Source organism: Astyanax mexicanus, chromosome 17 (assembly GCF_023375975.1).
Source record: "Astyanax mexicanus isolate ESR-SI-001 chromosome 17, AstMex3_surface, whole genome shotgun sequence".
Taxonomy (NCBI): Eukaryota; Metazoa; Chordata; class Actinopteri; order Characiformes; family Acestrorhamphidae; genus Astyanax; species Astyanax mexicanus.
The window spans coordinates 25814934-25836022 of NC_064424.1; the positions used below are offsets into that span (position 1 = coordinate 25814934).

Here is a 21089-nt window from a genome sequence, read left to right on the forward strand (position 1 = left end):
CCAGTAAAACTTGTACTCAAAATTCTAGAAAAATGATTACTTAAGAATTCTACAGCATAATCTTAAACCATCATTTAGGACTGTTGAGCCTTGGACACAGTGGGTTTGTGGAATTAATAAAACAGGCTAACATTTAGATTTTGGGTTTGGTCTACTTCTGTACCCTCAGAAAAAATGGTACAAATCTGCTTGTATTTAAAGGGCCATTTTACCTAACATAAGGTGTGCTGGGTATTGATATTTCTGATCCTGTGTTGATTTTAAAAACACCTTAAATCAAAGGCACAGTGACAATGACTGTTTAATATGGCACAAAAATACATTTAAGGATTTTTAAACACTCTGTTTATATTTTTGTCATATGAACAGGGAGAACATTGCAATACATGCATGATTTAAATGATCAGATCGATCAGAATGTAAATTTCTCTCGTCTCGTGAACACAGTTGCTGTGTAACATACTTTACTGAGAGGCCTAAACTCAATCTGTTTCGCCTGATCGTTTGCCAAAAGTGTGCAAGTAAACCACAAGTAACATTTTTCTGATTTGCTGAACATATATAGATGATCTGTGGACATCCGGGAGGCGCTATCAATATACATGAGATTCACCTACTTCACATGTCTCGTAGATCTCAAATCACTGTAGTCATGTCATGAGGGTCAAGTGGCAAGACATCACTGTGCATCATTATATCAGGAGGTAATGAGTTCAAATTTACAGAAGTGACACAAAGAAGTTGTAAAGATGCTATATGTTACACAAACTTCAGCATACTTAAATTTTTAAGATCAATGTGAACAGTGTTGATTAGAGTGGGTTTGTCTAAAAAGCTCAAAAAAGGGTTTACAGTGGTGGTGAATGAAACCACATAGTCAAGATGTTTCATATTTCTAAAAGCTACATGGCAGTAAAAGTTATTACATTAAATTACAAATATTCTCCTCAAGATAATAGGTTCTATTTGTCTGTTTGTTTTAATTCATTGGGAATGGAACATACAGCATGTTGAGGCATATAGCTATATTTATGTTTTTTTTGTGATGATGCTTGACACTTTGGTCCATTAGCCACCACTGTAAAGAAATTAGAGTAGTCATCTTATTAACATAGTTATTCTTCTTCTCTTTTCAAAATAAAATACCCCTTTACTTTTATTTTTTCTACACACCAACATCCAGATGTCTTCTGAGGACTGCAGAACTGAAGAACTGCACCTTATCTACAGCTGAACTGCAAGGGCAACTGATAAACCTTATACTTAAGACTAGAAGGAGTCAAAATGCTGACTGGTAAAAAGCCTCAAGGTCTTTCTGAAGGTGAGCAAATATTCTCACATCTGCCAGATCAGGAGAAACCAAGTTAGTAGAGCTGGAGTTCAGCACTGTTTAGACTGCCTGATGAAACCATCCTTCTAAATAAATCTCAATTGGTGATCTGAACCAAGTCTACATTAATGACCTAATTACTAGTTTTAACATTTAGCTGTATTAATACATAAAAAAAAGATTCCTTAACTTTAGTCCAATACTAATATAACATTTATTCAACACTATGAACACGTTCTTGTTGATTTAACACGGTTTGTGGTTTTGCTGAATTATTTCTCAAAACTGCACAGGCCTCAAAGCACAGGACAGAGTTCTCACAGGGAGAACACCTCTAGTTTTTCCATGAGAGTTTAATGGTTTTATTATTGGCTGTAGCCCAATAAAACAGAGGGCTTGATATCTAAATTTGGATTTAGATGTGACTAGCTGCCTTAACTCACTCTCTGATTTATTTTCTCTAGTCAAGAATAAGTCAAAATTAATATAAATAATACAAAACAATAAGGGTTTTATGGCCAAATCCAAATGACTGAATGACTCATCAACAGTTATTGTTTAAAGCTTTTATGCACTTTTTAATCATATGACCATTTAACACATGTCATGTTAGAGGTGCCACTTGTACCAGCAAGTGTGGTTTATGGAAAGCCTGCCAACTACTTCCCCCATTATATATATATAAAATCCCGCAAATGATTCCTGAATGAATAGAGTGAACAGAGTCAACTGGCTAAAAAATCTGATTAAAAATGATGTCTAACTAACTTCCTTTAGTTCTGAAAAGCACAAAGTATAATTTTGTAGTTTCTAAAGTATGCCTGTGAATTACTTGGTTTTATAGAGTGTGTGTGGAGCTTTCCAGTCAGAAGTTTTTTTTCAGTTTGTCTGCTAATGTAAGGTTTTAAAAATAATGTGTAAGGCAAGGAGTTTCGATTTTTTTAACGTTGGTAAATGTGTGTAAAGTACAGAGAAATGTCACTTATTGAAAATTGTTAAATTATGAATAGTGAAGAGTGACACCTAGTGGCGATCGAAAGTAATTACATGCTTTTTGCTGTATCTTCACAGATACTTTTAGTCAAAGTTTCTCTGATGCTATGAAAATGTGTGTTTAAGTAAAATTAACATTGTTGTTTTATTCTATAAACTGCGGACAACATTTCTCCCAATGAAAAATGGCTGAAATATAAAAAAGGTGCAGAGATTTTTTTTTCTCAGAAAACAATATTTGGTGGAATAACCCTGGTTTTTAATCAGAGTTTTCATGTATCTTGGCATGTTCTCCTCCACCAGTCTTACATATTGCTTTTGGATAAATTTATGCCACTCCTGGTTCAAAGATTCAAGCAGTTCAGCTCGGTTTGATGGCTTGTGATCATCCATCTTCCTATTGAAAATATTCCAGAGGTTTTTAATTTGGTAAAATCAAAGGAACTCGTCATTTCTGAGTGATCTCTTATTTTTTCCAGAGCTGTGTATTTATATTTATATATTTAGAACTATACTTTGCTCTGTACAGATTTAGTTGTGCCATCCATGTCTAAAATGTTCAGTACACCACTGATTACTTGACACTAAACATTTTTAAACTTCAAGAACAATAAGCAAATACTGCCCAGATAACATTCCCACGTAGGGCCTACTGAGAATAAGAAAGTCTTGTCCATTGTTTCCATATAGTTCCGATGTGTGCAATGAGCCCTGTCAGGGTCAGTGATGGGACCATGTGGATAATACTCTTCACATGAGGCTTAGATGGGATTTATGCAAGATGAACATGGGCTGTAATAACAGCGCACAATGACAAATTTTAGGATTTATTTAAAAAGTGATTTTTAGCTAGACCATTTAATTAGTTAATACTCAGCTGTATATCCCTCATCACCTGTGATGCCACAACACCAGGAAGGACTAGCACATGCGGGACCACTCAGTGCCTGATAGGGCCCGCTAATAACACATTTAACCTGTAGCAATGTTGCCCAGACTTGATCTGTAGAGGAAGTGTAAGTATAATCTGTGGCTGTGTTAAAGTTTTAATTGTCCATCTACCACAATTGTCCACTACATTATTTTATATCGCATGCAAATTTTAAACGATTTAGAATTTACACTTTAATGAGATTTCTATAAAAAAGTATGTTATACTAAATTAAAAAGAAGATAGCTTCAGTTAACACTAAAGTTAGGGTAGACAGGCCTTCAGATTGTTTATAGAAACAATTCTCTTTTCACCTTCAGCTTAACATACAATCAGTTTACATAGTTATGTTTATATATTTGCATCCTTTTGCACCAGTCCTTGATTGGGCAATGATTACAGTCCTTCTAATGTCTTTAAAGTTACTTAGGACAGAATAGTATAGATTAAATCAGAGGAAATATATATTAAAAAAAAAACCTCTCCACACTGATGACTTTTTTGTGTTTTTAAAGAGAGTATTTCAGCTTTTTAAGGTGTGCTGAAATAATGTTTGTTTAATTGGCTATTAAGGCTGTGCTCCTAGAGTTATTTGGCCAAAGGTTTCAAAATTTAAACAATTGGCTATATACAAAACACCTAGCTGTATACAATGTTTGGATAACTATTTGAATAATTAATCATATGGAATGCAATATATTGGAAGAAAAATGTACCATTTGATCCAATATGTTAAATATAGCAAATAAAGAGTAAAACTGCTCACCCAGCTCACTCAAATAGGTTTTGTTGGATTTATTAATACAACTTTTACACGTACATTTACAAACTGTGAGGAAACCGAGGCATAACACACACAAAGTTCAGGAGGGGCAGCTTGATGGTTTCATTATTTCACGATGGTAATAGCCAGTCTCTCCAGATCCCCATGCAGTGCCTGAAGAAGAACCAACACCAGGATGCTGTCCAGGTCGGAGGATGATGTCAGGAAAGGGACGGCGGCTGGGTGCTCTGGCCAACAAGCAGCATCAAAACCCACTGGTCACTCTTCCTTCTCGTAGTTGTGTTTAATGTGTTTCCAGAGTTTCTAAAAGAAAAGATAACAGAAAGAGAATAAAGTTTCTTTATTCAGTATGTTACTATAATGAAGATTAATAGCAGCAGGAAATTAGTTTCAGTCAGATGAACGGTACGAGATCAGCCAAACTAATTATAACCTTGAGGTTCACTACATGGTCAAAAGGAACGCCGGCTGTAATTATCATTTCTTCTTATAAAAGGTTATTTAAGCCTGGTTTTGTTACAGTAACTGTTTCAGAGAAGGATTTATAACATTTATTTTATTTAGTCACAAACATTAAGTAAAGATTTGGAATAATATCCACCCTACCTTATCCTAAAAGTAATGGATGGAGCACGATCATTCACAAGAGCACAGTTCCACTGCTCTATAACTGTATGTACCCTTGCCCATGCCTGGCATTGGACATTAAGCCAATTGGTCCCTGTTTTTCTGCTTCCGAAAATCCTATTTGAATACTCTACTGAGACTGGACACACTTCGTCAGCAATGGGCAGAGCTTTATGTATTCTTAACGCTTAAAGGGGTGTCCAAAAACATTTGAATATGTAATATATTTTCTGGAGATTCTGCTGCTGAACTAGAGCAGGATGATATGGCAAAAATCTATACCACAATATTTTTAAATGCAATAAAATTCCGATAACTATATGAACAGTATAAAAGCCATAACCCTTGATGTACATAATATCACACTGGGTGACGAGAAAATATTATATTACAACAATTAAATATTTTTCACAACACACAGTATTTATAATAATTTGAAAGGTATTCAAAAATGCAACAAGAGAGACTGATTTTCTAATGCTCTTTCATGCACAGTACAATTATTGTTAAATTTTTGTTCCTTATCATCCAATTAAACAAGATTTTATGCACTATCTAATGAAATGTAGTTATACCTGTGTTCCTTAAAGACTGAAGAAGTCCTCAACATGCTTTTATTGTCAATAAGCATATTTAAACTACCAAATTATAATAAAATGTCGATTTATTGCCCAGCTCTACGTGAAACTTATCATAATCTTTAACTAGAAAACACGGGCAATATATGCAGGAAGTACTTGAAATACCTACAAAATCACCTCTTAAGCGATTAATTTTCTTAATAAATCCTAATAAATTCAACTTCTGGAAATGCCTTTAAATTGGAAGTCAAAGTTGCTAGCCATCACCGCTAGCCTGTACGATACCTAGTGGACACAGTTAGCAACTGAGCTAAGCTAGCGAGCTAACTTTAGTTATCCTACACAGAGCTGTCATTCAGAATCAGATGTTGGGTTTACGTTTAAATAGCAAAGTTTTGCCTGAATTTACCTTATTACACTGTTAAAGAATGATCAATTATATATTAATGTATCTAACGTACCATCACATTTAGCTAGTGAGGTAAAACGCCCTACTTCAGGCTCTTTCTGGAAGTTAGCTAAACCCGGCTAGCGGCGTCCTCGTCCTCTAAGGTCAGGGTTAGCATTAGCTAGCTCGCTCTACCCGCACGGTCACCCGGCTTTACTCAACCAAAACAGCCGAAAACTTTCACTCACCCCCCGGTTAATACTCTCATACAGCGCGTCTCCGCCCTGGTCGAACACTCGCTCGAACAGGACGGCTCCCACCATGATGGTCACGGCGAAAGTCGACGTCCTCTTGAACAGCAGATTGTAAACGCTCCTCGTCAGCGCCATGATGAACGGGTCTGTGTTTCAGAGAGAGGGCGGGGCTTCTCGCTGTTAACTTGCGCGGTGTGGGCGTGGTTTGTATCATCAAAAAGGAAAGGGCGGGGTTTTGTGTGTCAATTTAAAAAAAGGCTAGATTTAACCAGCCTCTGGATTTAAACTTGTAATTTAAAACATGTTTAAATACCCTAAATAAATCTTTAAATAATAGATAGATAAATAAATAAAATCAGTTACGTACCTACTACTAACTAATAGGTACGTACCAACTAATTTATGTTAAAGTTTCTTTTGCAACATATTAAACGCAATCTTTAAAGTAGAGGTCAGAAAAGAAAAATATCAACAATCTGTTCCTATAAAATCTATCTATCTATACATTTATTTATTTGTGCGTTTATGTAATTAGGAATTCACATGATTTATGTAATATTGTTTGTTTAATATTGCATTTATGTATCTATATATACGTACCTCTTAAATTATATATTTGTGGTTTTGTCATTTTTCGTCCTTCATACTAAACTAAACAATATATCTCGTTTTTTCTACCCAGGGTAGTACAGTCTGTACTGTACTTTCAACGCATCATCGCATCTCACCAATACACGAAATCAGTTCACCAGCATCAGATCAGTTATCAATATATATGTGCAGTTCATCATTCAAACCCTTAATCCTGATAAATTGTATAAACATTGATAGATTCCTAAAGGTTTTTGAGGATCTCAATTTACTATTAATAAAAAAATACATATAAAATATATAAATATAATAATTTGCTGCAATGAGTCACGCTTCAATATTTCAATTTTTTCATAGGCTGAGATGAATTTGAAAAATTACTTGCTTTTAAGATTCTATATATATATATATATATATATATATATATATATATATATATATATATATATATATATATATATATATATATATATATATTGTTGCTGTTCTCTTTCTGTTTTCTTATTATCACTGTGGATGTTTATATAAAATATAAACAAAAAAATATATAAATCCTGATAAATTGATAAAAAAAAAACCTTTTTTCTACTGTTGGTCTCTGCCACTCCCCCCCCCCTCTTCAACATCTGAATGGAACATTCCGCCGTGACCCGGTAGATGTCCGCGCGCCCCCTCTGCTCCTTCCTTTCCTGTGGCGGCCATCGAGAAAAATGGTGAGCAGATGAGTTCAAAGCTCTGAATCTAACTCCATCAGAGCACTTTTTGAAGGTTTATCAGCCCGAAATTGCGCTGTAAACTTAGAATAACTTCTTCTCATCCCGTTTATGGTGATATTTTGAGCAGTCGTGCTGTAATTACACCGTAGTTTGAGATTGAAATGTGTCGTTGTCTGTAGCTTTAGCCGCTCGAGTCTTCGGCTGTGTTTAAAAGGCCCGGAATCGCCCTGTGCAGACGATTTACCAAAAGATTTAAATAAAATACTGTATAATGAACGCACAGGGATTAGTTTGGAACGTGTAGTAATTTGGCTAGCTAGTATTTTAAACCTAGAAATGAAGTTACCTCGTTCACAGCAGTGCTATGGTGGAGTCAACACCATGAGCCAGAGCTGATACAGCGTTAAACCTAAACACTGATGGGTTTGTTTTACTGGAAACTTAAGTATTCATATTAAGTCTTTCAAAAAGGAGAGATCTTGCGGTCTGTACATTGGATCTATTAACTAAGTTATCCTTGTTGTATGTGACACGATATGGCCAAACCATTGCACTACCTGTCCTCTACTAGAATTATGCATAAATTCCACGACTAGGATGAATTTACGTTCCAGATTTAAGACAGTTGGGTCTTATTAATTACGTTTGAAAGTTGTAAGCAAATAATTTAGTTTGCTGACAGTTGTGTAAAAAATGCTCTTACTGAGTTGACTTATGTTAATTACCTATGTTTTGTTAAAACAATCTTGATGCATTAACCACTAGAAATACTTTAAAATATTTTGAAATTTAATTTTGAAATAATGACTTCCACTGAGGCTTTCTCTTTTCCTGTAATATTTTGTTCTTTCCCAATGTACTTATAGTAACTGAAAGACTACTTGTAAGACAAACTACATGTCTTACTGCAATTTTTATATGCGTTGTGTGTGTGTATATATGTTTGTATGTGTGTGTGTGTATATATATATATATATATATATATATATATATATATATATATATATATATATATATATATATATATATATATATATATATATATACACACACACACACACACACACACACACACACACACACACATATCATATACACACATACATATATACGTATAATGTGTGTATATATGTGTGTCTGTGTTTATTTACTTATACATTTATTTGTAGTGTTTATGTAGTTAGCCTTTTTTTTCCTTATAGAATGATTCAAAATGAATTGCATTAACATGTATACATTAACTGACTGCTGCTGAAAGTTGACTTTTCCCTAGTTTTAGAAAGTAAGAACTAAATTTGACCAAGTTTAGCAATGTCACAATCACTACAAATTATGTATGTTATGTATAATAGATTAAACCTAGTCAAATGCATTTAATTATTTTTCTGTTTGTGTTTTTAGGCAAAGATCAAGGCCAGAGATCTGCGCGGTAAGAAGAAGGAGGAGCTGCTGAAGCAGCTGGATGATCTAAAGGTGGAACTGTCCCAGCTTCGTGTCGCCAAGGTCACTGGCGGAGCTGCCTCCAAGCTTTCAAAGATGTGAGTGCAAGAGCATCTTTATCAGCACACACTGGCGCACTTGCTCTAATGTTACTTAAGCTCACACCTAGATTGGTAACTTTTTGATAAAACTTAGTCACTTTTTTGAAGTGTGCAAAAATGATTAAGGGTTTCAGTTGTTTTTATGGCTAATTTTATTATACAGAGACTAAATACTGAATGTTGTTAAATACTGACCTTCAATCTCCTTTAATTTACTTGAATGCTTGGGTTCATCAGTTTAATTCACAAGCAAATCTATCACTAATTAGCAGTTTAAAATCAAAGTTCACCTAATTGAGAAAATTGAGTCTGCTCTGCTTCTGCTTGGTAGAAATGTAAACCTGTAGGCCACTTGTTCCCTACAAATAAAGTATAGACTTGCCTTAGTTTGTAGAAGTAGACCCTCATATTGTAGGTCTAATCTGAGTAAATGTAATACCACTGACATTGTAGTTAATAGTGATTTTGAGCATTTATTTATTTATTCTCCCCCCCCCCCCCTGCTCTTTTAGCCGCGTGGTGCGCAAGTCCATTGCCAGAGTTCTTACCGTCATCAACCAGACACAGAAAGAGAATCTGAGGAAGTTCTACAAGGTGAGTCTGGTACCCATAAATCTGAATTCCACTTGGTCTTGTCCAGCATTGCATACACTAAAGTAGTATCCTTAGTCCTATGAGAAGTATTGTTCCTATAGGATAAAGTATTCAGCTATTAATGTTTTTGTTTTTTAAATACTTTGCTTTGGGGCCTACTACTTGCATCCACACATACTCTTAGTTGCTGGTATGAGAATTTGTTTTTCATTTGTACTGTTAGTGTAAAACCTTTTTATTGCCTTAGGACGAGCAAAGCCTTTCAGACTTTTTTTTTTATTTATTTATTTTTTTTTTTATCCTTGTCTTGGAGACGACTTGCACATTTATTGATTTTTCTACCAGCTTGTCTGGTCAACATTTGCTTAGTTGTGGATCGTGAAATTGGGGACACTACTAAAATATCATGGGTGGTTGCTCCAATCTGTTTGTGTTGTAATTTGCTCTATATAGTCAAAAGTGCAAGTTGATTATTTTATCAAGTTTTCAGTGTTCCCTACTTGATTATTTACTGATGTGAACTGTGGGCAGATGCAGCTATAAGCATTACGTCCTCCAAGATTAGCTTAATAAATGTTTTGTGGAGTCAGGGTTATGAATGCCTGTTGCCAGAATAACAAATAAATATGTTGGTGTTATTAGGTATCCCCACTGTTAAGAACAGCAGAACTTAAAAGTCGACTGAATAGTGTTGAGTTAAGATGTTCTATGGTGTGATGTGCTGATGTCACTTTTTTGTGCAAGACGATCACCCAGCGCTAATCCTGTGTCTGTGGAGGTAGCGTGAATAGTCTCTTGCTACAGTAAAGCTGCTGCTTGCTGCAGATTCTGCTTCTGCAGAGTCTACAGTGGGCAGCATACAGTTTAAAGCTTGTTTAAATTCTTTGTGGAGCAAGTCTGCATCTCAGGATGAACACTGATCTAGGACAGTGATGGGGCTTTCACAAATGAGTTTGTTGCTTAAATTGCTTGGGGGTTTATATTGATACTTTAAGTGATGCTGTAGAAGAACATTCATGTTTACATAAGGCGTTTTTTTATGGCAGTGCTCAAAACACCTTGTAGATTCTTTAGCTTGCAGACTGGCTAGATTGCATTAAAGCTGTCCGTTGTACTCACATCTTTCCTTCTCTGGTTTTCAGGGTAAGAAGTACAAGCCCCTGGACCTGAGGCCCAAGAAGACTCGCGCTATCCGCAGACAGCTGACCAAGCACGAGCAGAGCCTCATGACCAAGAAGATGCAGAGAAAATCCCGCCTGTATTCTGTTCGCAAATTCGCTGTCAAGGCCTAAGGCTGTATTTTTTCCACTGAATAAAGCACCTCACCCTTGGACAAAATATGCACTCCTGAGTGTTTGTTACAGAAAGGGCAGACTTGGAGTAATCCATAATGCTTCTTGTATGATTACAGCATGTAAACAGTGATGGAGTACACCAACATCAACATCTTTAGAAATGGGTAAACCTGTAAAACAAAAACACTAAATACAAATCAGTGAACCGAAGCTACAGGCATACATTCTTCAGTACTTAATGGACGTCTTAATACAGCTGTACATCAGATGTTTAAATGGGTTTGCTAAATGTCTGCTTACAGAACTAGGGGTCCTGTGTAACCACGTACAATATTTTGGGTATCGAGCACCTAGACGTTTGCTTCTGTGGTACTTTGTGCTGAGTACTTTATTTGTTTAAAATGCTATGAAAGTGTGTGGAAAAAGCTTTATTGATTTGGGCTCCTGTAAATCTGCTCCTCAAATTTACTGTAATTGTAGTGGCCTTGTCCCCTTTCGCTCTACCCCCTAGTTCAATTTAAACTAAAACATCCAGTTTTATAAAGAAAAAAGCAAAGTTAGGGTACACACTTGGAATATCTACTAATTTTGCTATTATCATTGGATTGCTGTAGAATTTGGATTCTAATATAGCAAAATATAATTTAAACTGTTTAGTTGATTGTCAGAATTTCAGATTTGGTTTAATCTTGAACTCAATTTTACAAGTCTTGCTGTTCCAAAGCTTTATCTAAAGGGAACCCTTTCATAATGAACTTGCACACTGCTGTCCAATAATTCTTATTCAATGTAATATGCATATTAAGGCATCAACTCTGCTTTTGCAGTTTTCCCCAAAAGCTGATCTGTGTTCCAACACCAATAAGAAAATTATACCACCTTAATGTTGCCACCAAAAGGTTAAAGTACTGATTCAAGATTTGTGTCACATCACAGAATACAGGTGTACATGTGAGTGAATAACTTGGGTGCAGTTTCCCACCAATGGGCAGAGAACAATATTTGCAAGAAGAAGAATAAAGTACATTATAAAATCCAGTTGCGTTTAGTGCAAAAAGAGTGGGAGCTCGCAACACGGCAGCCATACTCGAAACTAAAATGCTGCAGAGTTTAAAAACAACCATTTACTGAAATGTATAAACAAAATGTTAAAAGTAAACAGAAAAGACCCGTAAGGTCTTCAGTGGTCAATGTAGGAATTTAAGATGTGTAGGTATTTAACAGTACTCAAAGTTTACCACTAGAGGTCAGCACAGCCTTCTTAAGAGATATCCATAATCTTCAAATTTTATTTTTTTTGTATAATCATGTACATTTATTATAATCAGGTATAAAAATTATGCACATATTCAAGAAAATTCAAATAAAAGATGAGCGATCCTCAATTAAAGGAAATATATTTTATGACTAGGCCTAATATATGTCTGAGAAATAGACCCCTTATTTGTGGTATAAAACCTAACACTGTGTTTTCTTTTTTATGTAAGAACATCACACCAGCTATGAAGCATGGTGGTGGTAGTTTGACTCTTAAGAAATGCTTTGCTGCTCCAAGACCTGAATTCCTTTTTACCATAAAGGGAACAATAATGTGAGATTATTTGAACTCATGAAGAGTGGTGGACAGGTTAGTGATCACTTATATAACTCAAAATAGTTCAAGCAGGTAAACATATCACCACCATTAACAACATCCTGGCAGTTGATCTTTAGGAATTAATAATATTTTCCCTTTGAGCAAGGGTTTATGGCCTTCTTGGAGCACTGAGATGCCTTCAGAGATGGTACTCAGTCCACATGTTACTATAAAACACAACAATCAGCTGAAATAAGCTCTGATAATCTGAGCTCGTATGATGGTTGGTCTGAATGTTCTGTGTTTTTGTCCTTAGTCTTTACAATCCTTCCAATGTTTATATTCCTCTTCCTCCAGGTCCAGCTGATCAGAGCCACTGGTGAGCAGTGCACCACTGGGGCTGAAGGTACATCCATACGCTGAATCCTTATGGCCCTTAATAGACACACGTAAATCACAATTACTTGATAGAACTTTTTTCAGAGGTACTTTGGAAATGTGCATCAGCATCCCGATACATATTGTAAACTACTGGTGGTAGTATAATGTATTAGAGATCGATTGCTGCTATTAAGGGAACTATGCTAGGAGTGAACTATACATTCTCTTAGCATTGAGCTGTGGAGCATCTAAAAAAGGTGTTCCATTCAATACTTTATGGATCAAATATTCTTGGAGACGGTTACTTCAACATAAGCAGGATATACACTTTTTAATGAACTTGATTTTACAAGAAACAAGGAATGAGCAGGTGTCCCAATAATTTTGCCACACACAATGTTACAATGCAATGTTATCACATACCCGTAAACACTTAATACACCTGCCGCTCTCCATGTCCCAGATTTTCACCTGTGAGGGAAAGAAACATCTGACAGTCAGCAACTTTGTCCAATATTGTGTGTGTGTGTGTGCTTGTGCATGTGCGCGTGTGTGTGCTGTCTTACCGTGTCTCCTTCAGCGGTGGATGCTAAAGTTAATCCATCTCTTGAGAAGGCCACACACCGGACCCACACCTGCTCAGTCCCGCCCAACACAAAAACACACTCATGGCTCTTTGGTAACCACACTCGCACTGTTCCATCCCACGACCCAGATGCCTGAAATGCATACACACACACACACCACAAAACCCACAAGTCAGATTTGCAAACCTTACTTAACCATTTTTGCTGTACTTTTTATTTTTTTCTCGCAATTATAATAATTATAAGTGGTTATGTACTTTTAATAAACCCCACAACTTAACTTGCAGAATGCATATAGAATAAATGTTTAAGGAATTTTGGGCTATTCAAAAGGCACACAGAAGGCCACTATCCTAACATCCAAGATCCTAATGTTTTGGCTCTTTTGTACATGTATGTAGTGTTGGGCATGAGTACATTATTAAGGTCTAAACAAAGGCCTTGACTAGGGGATTTTGTTAGGGTTAAAATTTTACTATTTCCTTATGCCACTGGTAAGTTTGTGTCACATATCATCTCTTCATGGACATCATGTTCGTAAAGAAGGTCACTGTGACCTGAGACAAGGACCTGCTTACATAACAACAGCTGTCTGTCTATGGTTAACGAATTGTAACTTCCATTTTTGTGGAACTGGTGACTTTGAAAAGAGAGGGGCCTGAACAAGAGGTGGGTATCTGAACCACTTTCCACAAACAGTAGGATTTGGTCATATATATAACTGAATTGTCTTATATTATTTCTATTTATGCTACCCTGCCTGTTACCCTGCCTCCAGAGGCTATCATGGGTGTTAGCAATTAGCACTGAATGCTTCATTTTGAGGAGACTATGCATTGCAGAGGTACTTTTCTTGTACTGAATCATCACTTACAAATTGTGCAGATAAGTGTAGATTTTGATTTATATCTTCTGAAATTAATTTAATACTTTTAGAGTTTGATTAACAGTATTTCTTAATGTTCACCGGCTTCCTTGCTACAACAGGGTTCTTGGACCATTTTAAAAGTCATATTAAAGACCTTTTTAGGACCTCCATAAGTATAATTTAAGACCCAATAAGTTATTGTATTAGAAATCAAAAGTTTCTTATTTGTAAAATGTTTCATAAAAAAAGAGGAAATTATCAAATAAATTGCAACGATGATGAACACATTAAATTATCTAAATTATTATATTAAATTACGTAAGCTAACTCGCTGCTAATGTTAGTATGTTAGCTAGCTAGTTAACTGCTGGCTACAGCTATTATGAAGAACTTCACATTAAGCTTGATGGATTAGGCCTGATGGATTAAGTTTCTCTAACAACTTGTAGACCATGTGTGCAAGGTCAAGAAATTAAACCTTACCAGCATCCCTGTGGTGGAAAAGCAGAGGCAGGCCACATTTCCCTGATGACCCTCTAATGTTACAGTCTCCTCATCACAATCAAGACTCCACACTTTCACTGTACAGTCCCAAGAGCCTGTGGCCTGCAGGTATTAAAGTAGGGATCACTGGATCTAGAACATCTCAACATTTCTTGGAACTGTATTAATATCCTAATCATATTTATACAGTTTGTATACTCTGGGAAACGTACCAAAAGCTGTGAGTCTGTGGAGAAAAAGCTGCTCTGAACAGCAGCACTGTGACCCAGGAACTCCCTCACCTTTATTCCTGTCTGAAACACACACAAAAAAAAACAATAACATTTCAGAACATGTATTGTACTGTAAAGTATCTATATGGCTGACATTGTTTCCTGCTACCTGATAGTTTTGGATTGAATTCGGATTACTTACCTGTGTGTCCCAGAGCAGAGCAGTGTTGTCCCAACCCCCGGACACAAGCCACTTCCCATCCACACTGAAGCTCACAGTCTCAACACTCCGTGTGTGTCCTGGACATAGAGAAGTGGTTTACTCCAATTACACCATAAAGTCAGGGGTAATAATCCAAACTACTTATAGCTCCCTTTTTGCTGAATTGATTGCTTCTACTGATCTGAGAAGACTTAGAACTGGAACATAGTTGTGAGAAGGAGTTGATTGCATTCAGCCAAAATAGCATGTACTGATGTTGAATTATTAGTTCTAGCATGCCAGCTCAACCCAAAGGTACCCAAAGAATGGAGCTCAGCCATTCCAGAGAACCCCAAGGCCCCACCACACTAAGCACTGGCCACAGTTACCTTAGGGTCAAGTGCAGCTGATATATAGTCAGCATGGGTGCACCTTAAAGGGAGGTTGGATACATTTGGACCCTTAGTTAAAGCTGCCGTTAAAACTAGAGAAGTGTACTACCTGAAGAAGACCTACAGCGGTTGTGCGGCTAAATGGGTTCCTGGTTTCTTAAAGTTGCAACACTCTTGCTATGTAGTCACTAGGGCAACTGCTTTTGCTAAATTGCTGCTGGGTGGCTGCTTCTGTGTTTCACATAGCTGATAAGGTATCCCAGATGTTTGCAAATGTTTTGCTAAGTGGTGCTCATTGATTATTATGAATTACAGGTGTTGGACAATGAAACTGAAACACCTGTCATTTTAGTGTGGGAGGTTTCATGGCTAAGTTGAACAAGCCTGGTGGCCAATCTTCATTAATTGCAAATTGCATCAGTAAGAGCAGAATGTGAAGGTTCAATTAGCAGGGTAAGAGCACAGTTTTGCTCAAAATATTGCAATGCACACAACATTATTGGTGACATACCAGAGTTCAAAAGAGGACAAATTGCTGGTGCACATCTTTCTGGCACATCTGTGACCAAGACAGCAAGTCTTTGTGATGCATCAAGCGCCACAGTATCCAGGGTAATGTCAGACGAACCACCAAGAAGGATGAAAAGGGAAGGGATGTTCGGGTGCTAACCCGGATTGTATCCAAAAAACATAAAACCACGGCTGCCCAAATCACTGCAGAATCAATTTGCACCTTAACTCTCCTGTTTCCAGCAGAACTGTCAGTCGCCACAATAAATTAATGTGGTCTAAAACCAGGTGTTTCAGTTTCATTGTCCAACCCCTGTAGAACAATTAGAACATTAGAGTCTCACTTGCAGACAGTAGCTAAGCTGATGGTACACGGTCAGTACAATTAATTGTTTTTGCTAAACTCCATTCCTAATGGATCCCAGGAATCCCAGAAATTAAAACCACTATCCAATACTCTACACTGTCTACTACTCACTAAATGGTCGTATTTACATTAATAGATTTGGTTCTTGTGTTCATTCATGTTTATACTAACCTGTGAGTGTGTGCACACGTTCAATTGGTGTAACGCTCCAGATTCCAACGGAGCAGTCATGAGAAGCACTTGCGAAGAAATGCCCATCTTTGGAGAAAACACAGCATTTCACTGGCCCTGAGAAAACAACACAATGGTAAAGTTACAGAAATCAAGACTTGGCCATGGGTAAACATCAATAGAGAGGTCCAGAAGTATGACCCACACAGCTCTAACCTGTGTGTCCACACACTTTGGCCAGGAGTTTTCCTCTCACTGCATGCCATAGATAAAGACCCCCATCATCTGAGCAGGTGAGGAGAATCTGACAATCCGGGGAGAAGGAGCAACAGTTGACCTAAGGAACGTAACAATAGTGTTTATTAAACTATATCTTTTAATAAGTGGCTCAGACATAACATTAAAACCATCTGCATAATAATGTGTAGAACCCCCTTGTGCCACCAGACAGTTCTGACCCTTTGAGGCATGGACTCCATGACACCTCTGAAGGCCTCCTGTGATATCCGGCACCAATATGTTAGCAGTAGATTCTTTAAATCCTTTAGTCGAGAACAGAGCACAATATGCAAATCATTGAGGCATGGGTACCCATGACCCTCTGGCAGGTCCACTGGTTGTATTTCTATGAAGCAGTTTTGGTGACCACTGCATACTGGGAACACCCCACAAGATCTGCCTGATGTTTTGGAGATGTTCTAACCCAGTTGTGTAGATATTACATTTTGGTTCTTCGTTCTTTGAGTCTGAACCAAGGTTCATGTGTACATTTGCTCTGATAAATACTGGTTTCACACTGCAGTCTAGTGAGTAATGTCTACCTATTCTATATACTTACTCTTTTGTGGAATGTTGTTAGTTTTATTGACTTTTCTGCTGGGTGCTGTGCTGAATTCTGCCTCCTAGCCAGAACTTTACTCATTTTAAGTGCATGCACATCACACAGCAACACGAGAGCAAAATATAACCTTTTTTCTGTTCATGAATTAGGGTTAATCTACAGTCACAGTGGATACGAGAATTAAAAGTGTTGTGCCCATCCTGATGCACAAGGTGAATCGAATTTCGGTACAAAAACAGTTATTTCTCTTTTTCTATTGTTTAATGATTGATGATAGACTGCATCTACTACCTCTAACTGGTCTGAAATCTGAATGAGCTAAAACAAATTGCTTTCAAACTCCAGACAAACCAGACCATGGTTCTGATAATCCAGTCCAGACCACCTCCTTTGATCTGACCAACGTTAGTCCTTTGCTCTGGACTGCGTTTTTTTTTACAGCTTTGGGACCTTTCGCAGCTATTTTGGTTCAGGCCAAACACACTTTGTGTGAAAACACCCTCTGAACACATTAACTTCAAGATTTTTAAACTAATATATCCATTCCTTTACACATGCCACTGGAAGCAGATCATCAATGTTATTCACTAAGTGGTTTTAATGTTATGGCTACTCAATGTAAAGCTTGTGAACTCTCTGCAGAAGTAAAACCTGAATGACTGTCTATGTGTTTTGTGGTAGTAGAGAAGTTTCCAGTTTGTTTTACCTGTGGTAGTGGTTAGCCTGTATGCTAGCTGAAACCTTTTAGAAAATCCACCCACCTCTCCTTTATGGCGGGAGAAATACTGCACTCCTGAAATCCTGAAGTCTTCACAGGGGTGTCGCCACATGGCCTTTCCTGGAAGGTTACGCACTAGTATTAGTATTAAAACAGTGCTATGCTCAGATGCTGTCTAGTCCTGTAGAAAAAAGATAGTAGTGTGGCGTTAGCTGTCAGTGTTTTCATTTTGTCTCCAGAGTTACGGTCTCCTGAGCTGAGCCCTGCGGTGACTGTTAACTGCTAATGAAGGGTTTAATGATTCTCAAACACTGTTAACCGAGCCAGGCTGTAAGAACCCTGTGTGTGTGTACTGCTACAGGGCCCTAGCATCCAGACACCCTTTTTATTTATTGATGTGGTATAAACACATGAGCCTAGGTCATCTTGCCCAGTTCAGAGAGTTCAGTAGGTGCACTCTAATGTTTAAATCTACTATGCAGGTTAAAAACAAAGTTCTAACTTTAGACTGTTTGGTCTAATTGTACAGAACAGAGCTGAGCAAAATATCAGATTAAAGCAATGTGACTTGTAATGTAAACCCAGCCAAAGTGACTCAAATCTGAAATAAAAAAAAACAGATTTGGCACGTTCACACAGCCATGAAAAAAATCAGGCCTGAGCCGCATTAAACAAAAAATCCACTATACAGGTTAAAAACAAAGTTCCAAATTCAGACTGTTGGTTTGATTGTACAGAACATTTAAATGGGATGTGCATTGTTTGTGTGGCAAAATTTTTAATGGGATTCATTACATAAAGAAATAAATAGGGTGTAACCATATATCATGCAGATATTTGTACAGGTGTACTTTGATGGGACACTGGGTCTTGCAACAAAACTGTATAAAATTGCTTCCCCTGCTGTCCTATGAAAGGTACTGTCCTATAAAAGACTACTTTTGGGTAGTGTACCTTTTGATGAGAAATCATTGACTCCTAGACATGCCTCTACAACGCACAATACATTTTTCCCAGCTAATAGACTTTGGACTGAGGAAGCAAGCTGGTCATAAATCACTTATAACAAGTGCCTTAACCTCTATCTGGTATACCACAGAATCCTCTAAGGCTACGTTCACATCACAAGCCACAATGCTCAAGTTTTCTTTTTGCTCAGATGAGATCGTCACAGTTCACATTCACAAATATAAGTGACCTGTATCTGTGTGTAATGTGAACAAATCTGTCCCTGAAACACCTCACAAGTGCACAGTGATACCTGTATTTACGTCGCCTTCTTCACCAACAACAAAAAAAAATATTATATTTGACAGAAGCTTTATAAAGGGAAAACAGATTCATTAGCAGCTCATGTGTGGAGTATATTTTGTTTGAGTGAAGAGAAAACAGCTTGTCTGAAGTTCATGCTCAGGTCGAGGAGGTGAAAAAAGGCCAGGTGGTTTGCTTTTGCTGTTTTTTCACTGTACTGTCCGCGTACCATCAGCTTAGCTACTGTCTGCAAGTGAGATTCTAATGTTCTAATTGTTCTACAGGGGTTGGACAATGAAACTGAAACACCTGCACCATGAGATGTACGGAAACGAGAGAGAAGCACGTAGCGCATGCGTAAAAAAAACAGTATGGATTAGGGCATCACCTCACACTTTACCTTTTTTTTTACCTGTTTCTAAATTAATCTGTATCAATATCCACAACTGACTGACCGAATGACTGGCCACACACACGCGCGAGCATATAACAGTTACGCCCACACGCACATACGTGAACACAGCGCGGAGACATACAGATGTATCAGGAGTGGGACATCCAACAGCGTCAGACAACAGCAAAATAAAGAGCGCTGTTTCATTGTATGTGTTTGCTCAGCGGAGAGAACATAGATTATCATTGGCGGTTCCTGAGCCCCTAAAAAGGACTAGCGACGCCCCTGGTAACAAGTAACGATGCAGCACGTAAAAAATGTTAAATAGTGAAGTAAAAGTAGACGTAGGAGTAATAAATACTCCAGTAAAGTACAGATACAGTATTTAAGTACTTAAGTACAGTAGTGATGTTCTACTTCTATTATACATCTCTGACAAGCACCGACCACTGCAGTTAAAACGGACCGTGAAAATAACTTTCCAGAAGTTCTCAAAGACTCAAGAACCTCTTTTCACAACAAGCAGCCGATAATTTTGTTTTGTAGCTTTTCTATTAAGCTAGCCTTAAGCATTTATGTTCTTCCGTTCTCGCGTCCTCCTGAATAAGATACGGTGTGATCTAAGCCGAAAGACGTGTCCAAGAGATAAACACGCCCGTTTGGATGAACTGACCTGCTGTGTTGTGGAGAGAGTTACAGAGATGCTTTAGCTCTCAGGGCTATTCCAGCAGAGAGTGCGGTAAAACTGGGCAGCTCTGCCCCAAGTAAATAAGATCTTCCAGCAGAAAATATTCTCTCGGTTTTAAAACAGCCCACTCCAATTAAAAAATAACAACTGAAGGTAGAAAAATAGTGAATCTATGTAGACCAATGAGAAGCTACTTAGCACTGCTGTATGATAAGCAAACTGAATAATGTTTTAGCACATAACCTATACTATTAATCACAATAACTCTAAATCTAAATCCTCACTCACATAAAGAAATATTTCTAATAATATTTTTGAAATAATACAAAAGCCAGAAAAAGCCAGAGTGTAAATATACACATAAATATACATATTTGCCAGAGTGTAAATATACATATATACACACATATATATAAATATAAAATAAATACACACACACATACAACACCTATTTTTTTATTATAATTTTTTTAAGTTAAGATTTTTAAAAGAAATTGGACATTTCAAAAAAACCTTGTGCATTTTTCATCCTGGGATATGCCTGTAAGTAACTTTACTTTTGACCTTTTATTTTCAAAGGACTTGTCTCCATATTTAGCTTAGGTAAAGCTTAAGCTGTCCATCCTGTAATGGTAAAATTATTTTTTAGAAAAACAAAATGTTTTTTGAAACAAAACAAGGTCATCATGAACAATTCTAAATGCCAACTCTAGCAATATTGGACATATCTATTAAATGCCAATTTTCACTAAAATCATTCACCTTGTTGTTGTTTACATTGCCATGCAGAAAATAAAAAGTG

The 21089-nt window shown here is 37.0% G+C and overlaps 3 protein-coding genes across 12 annotated transcripts in view; 1 reads left to right on the top strand and 2 right to left on the bottom strand.

Moving 5' to 3' along the window:
• rpl35 (ribosomal protein L35) overlaps positions 1-10668 on the top strand; it is a 657733-nt gene extending 647065 nt beyond the window's left edge. For all 8 annotated transcript variants that reach the window (XM_049466275.1, XM_049466276.1, XM_049466278.1 and 5 more), the window contains exons 2-5: positions 7163-7192; positions 8597-8733; positions 9249-9330; positions 10473-10668. In XM_049466275.1, the coding sequence (XP_049322232.1) occupies positions 7190-7192; positions 8597-8733; positions 9249-9330; positions 10473-10622 (372 nt within the window). In that variant the 5' untranslated portion in view covers positions 7163-7189 and the 3' untranslated portion in view covers positions 10623-10668. The remainder of the gene's footprint in view (positions 1-7162; positions 7193-8596; positions 8734-9248; positions 9331-10472) is intronic.
• On the bottom strand, positions 4035-6049 carry LOC103041801 (cytochrome b-c1 complex subunit 9). The gene is made up of 2 exons (XM_007233972.4): positions 5883-6049; positions 4035-4341 (listed from the first exon to the last, which is right to left on the bottom strand). The coding sequence occupies exons 1-2, from the start codon at positions 6021-6023 to the stop codon at positions 4297-4299; spliced, it is 186 nt and encodes a 61-aa protein (XP_007234034.1). The 5' UTR covers positions 6024-6049; the 3' UTR covers positions 4035-4296.
• A 1066-nt stretch (positions 10669-11734) lies between the features above and the next one.
• wdr38 (WD repeat domain 38) lies at positions 11735-20532 on the bottom strand. 3 transcript variants are annotated; one of them, XM_022676425.2, is made up of 10 exons: positions 20273-20532; positions 17998-18074; positions 16612-16732; positions 16396-16512; positions 14956-15053; positions 14754-14834; positions 14521-14643; positions 13149-13301; positions 13006-13053; positions 11735-12636 (listed from the first exon to the last, which is right to left on the bottom strand). In XM_022676425.2, the coding sequence occupies exons 2-10, from the start codon at positions 18064-18066 to the stop codon at positions 12514-12516; spliced, it is 933 nt and encodes a 310-aa protein (XP_022532146.2). In that variant the 5' UTR covers positions 18067-18074; positions 20273-20532; the 3' UTR covers positions 11735-12513. The 3 variants fall into 3 exon arrangements, with proteins under 3 accessions (XP_022532146.2, XP_022532145.2, XP_007234033.3); XM_022676424.2 differs by having other exon boundaries at positions 17998-18135; XM_007233971.4 differs by lacking the exon at positions 20273-20532 and having other exon boundaries at positions 17998-18532.
• Between the last annotated feature and the right edge of the window lie 557 nt (positions 20533-21089).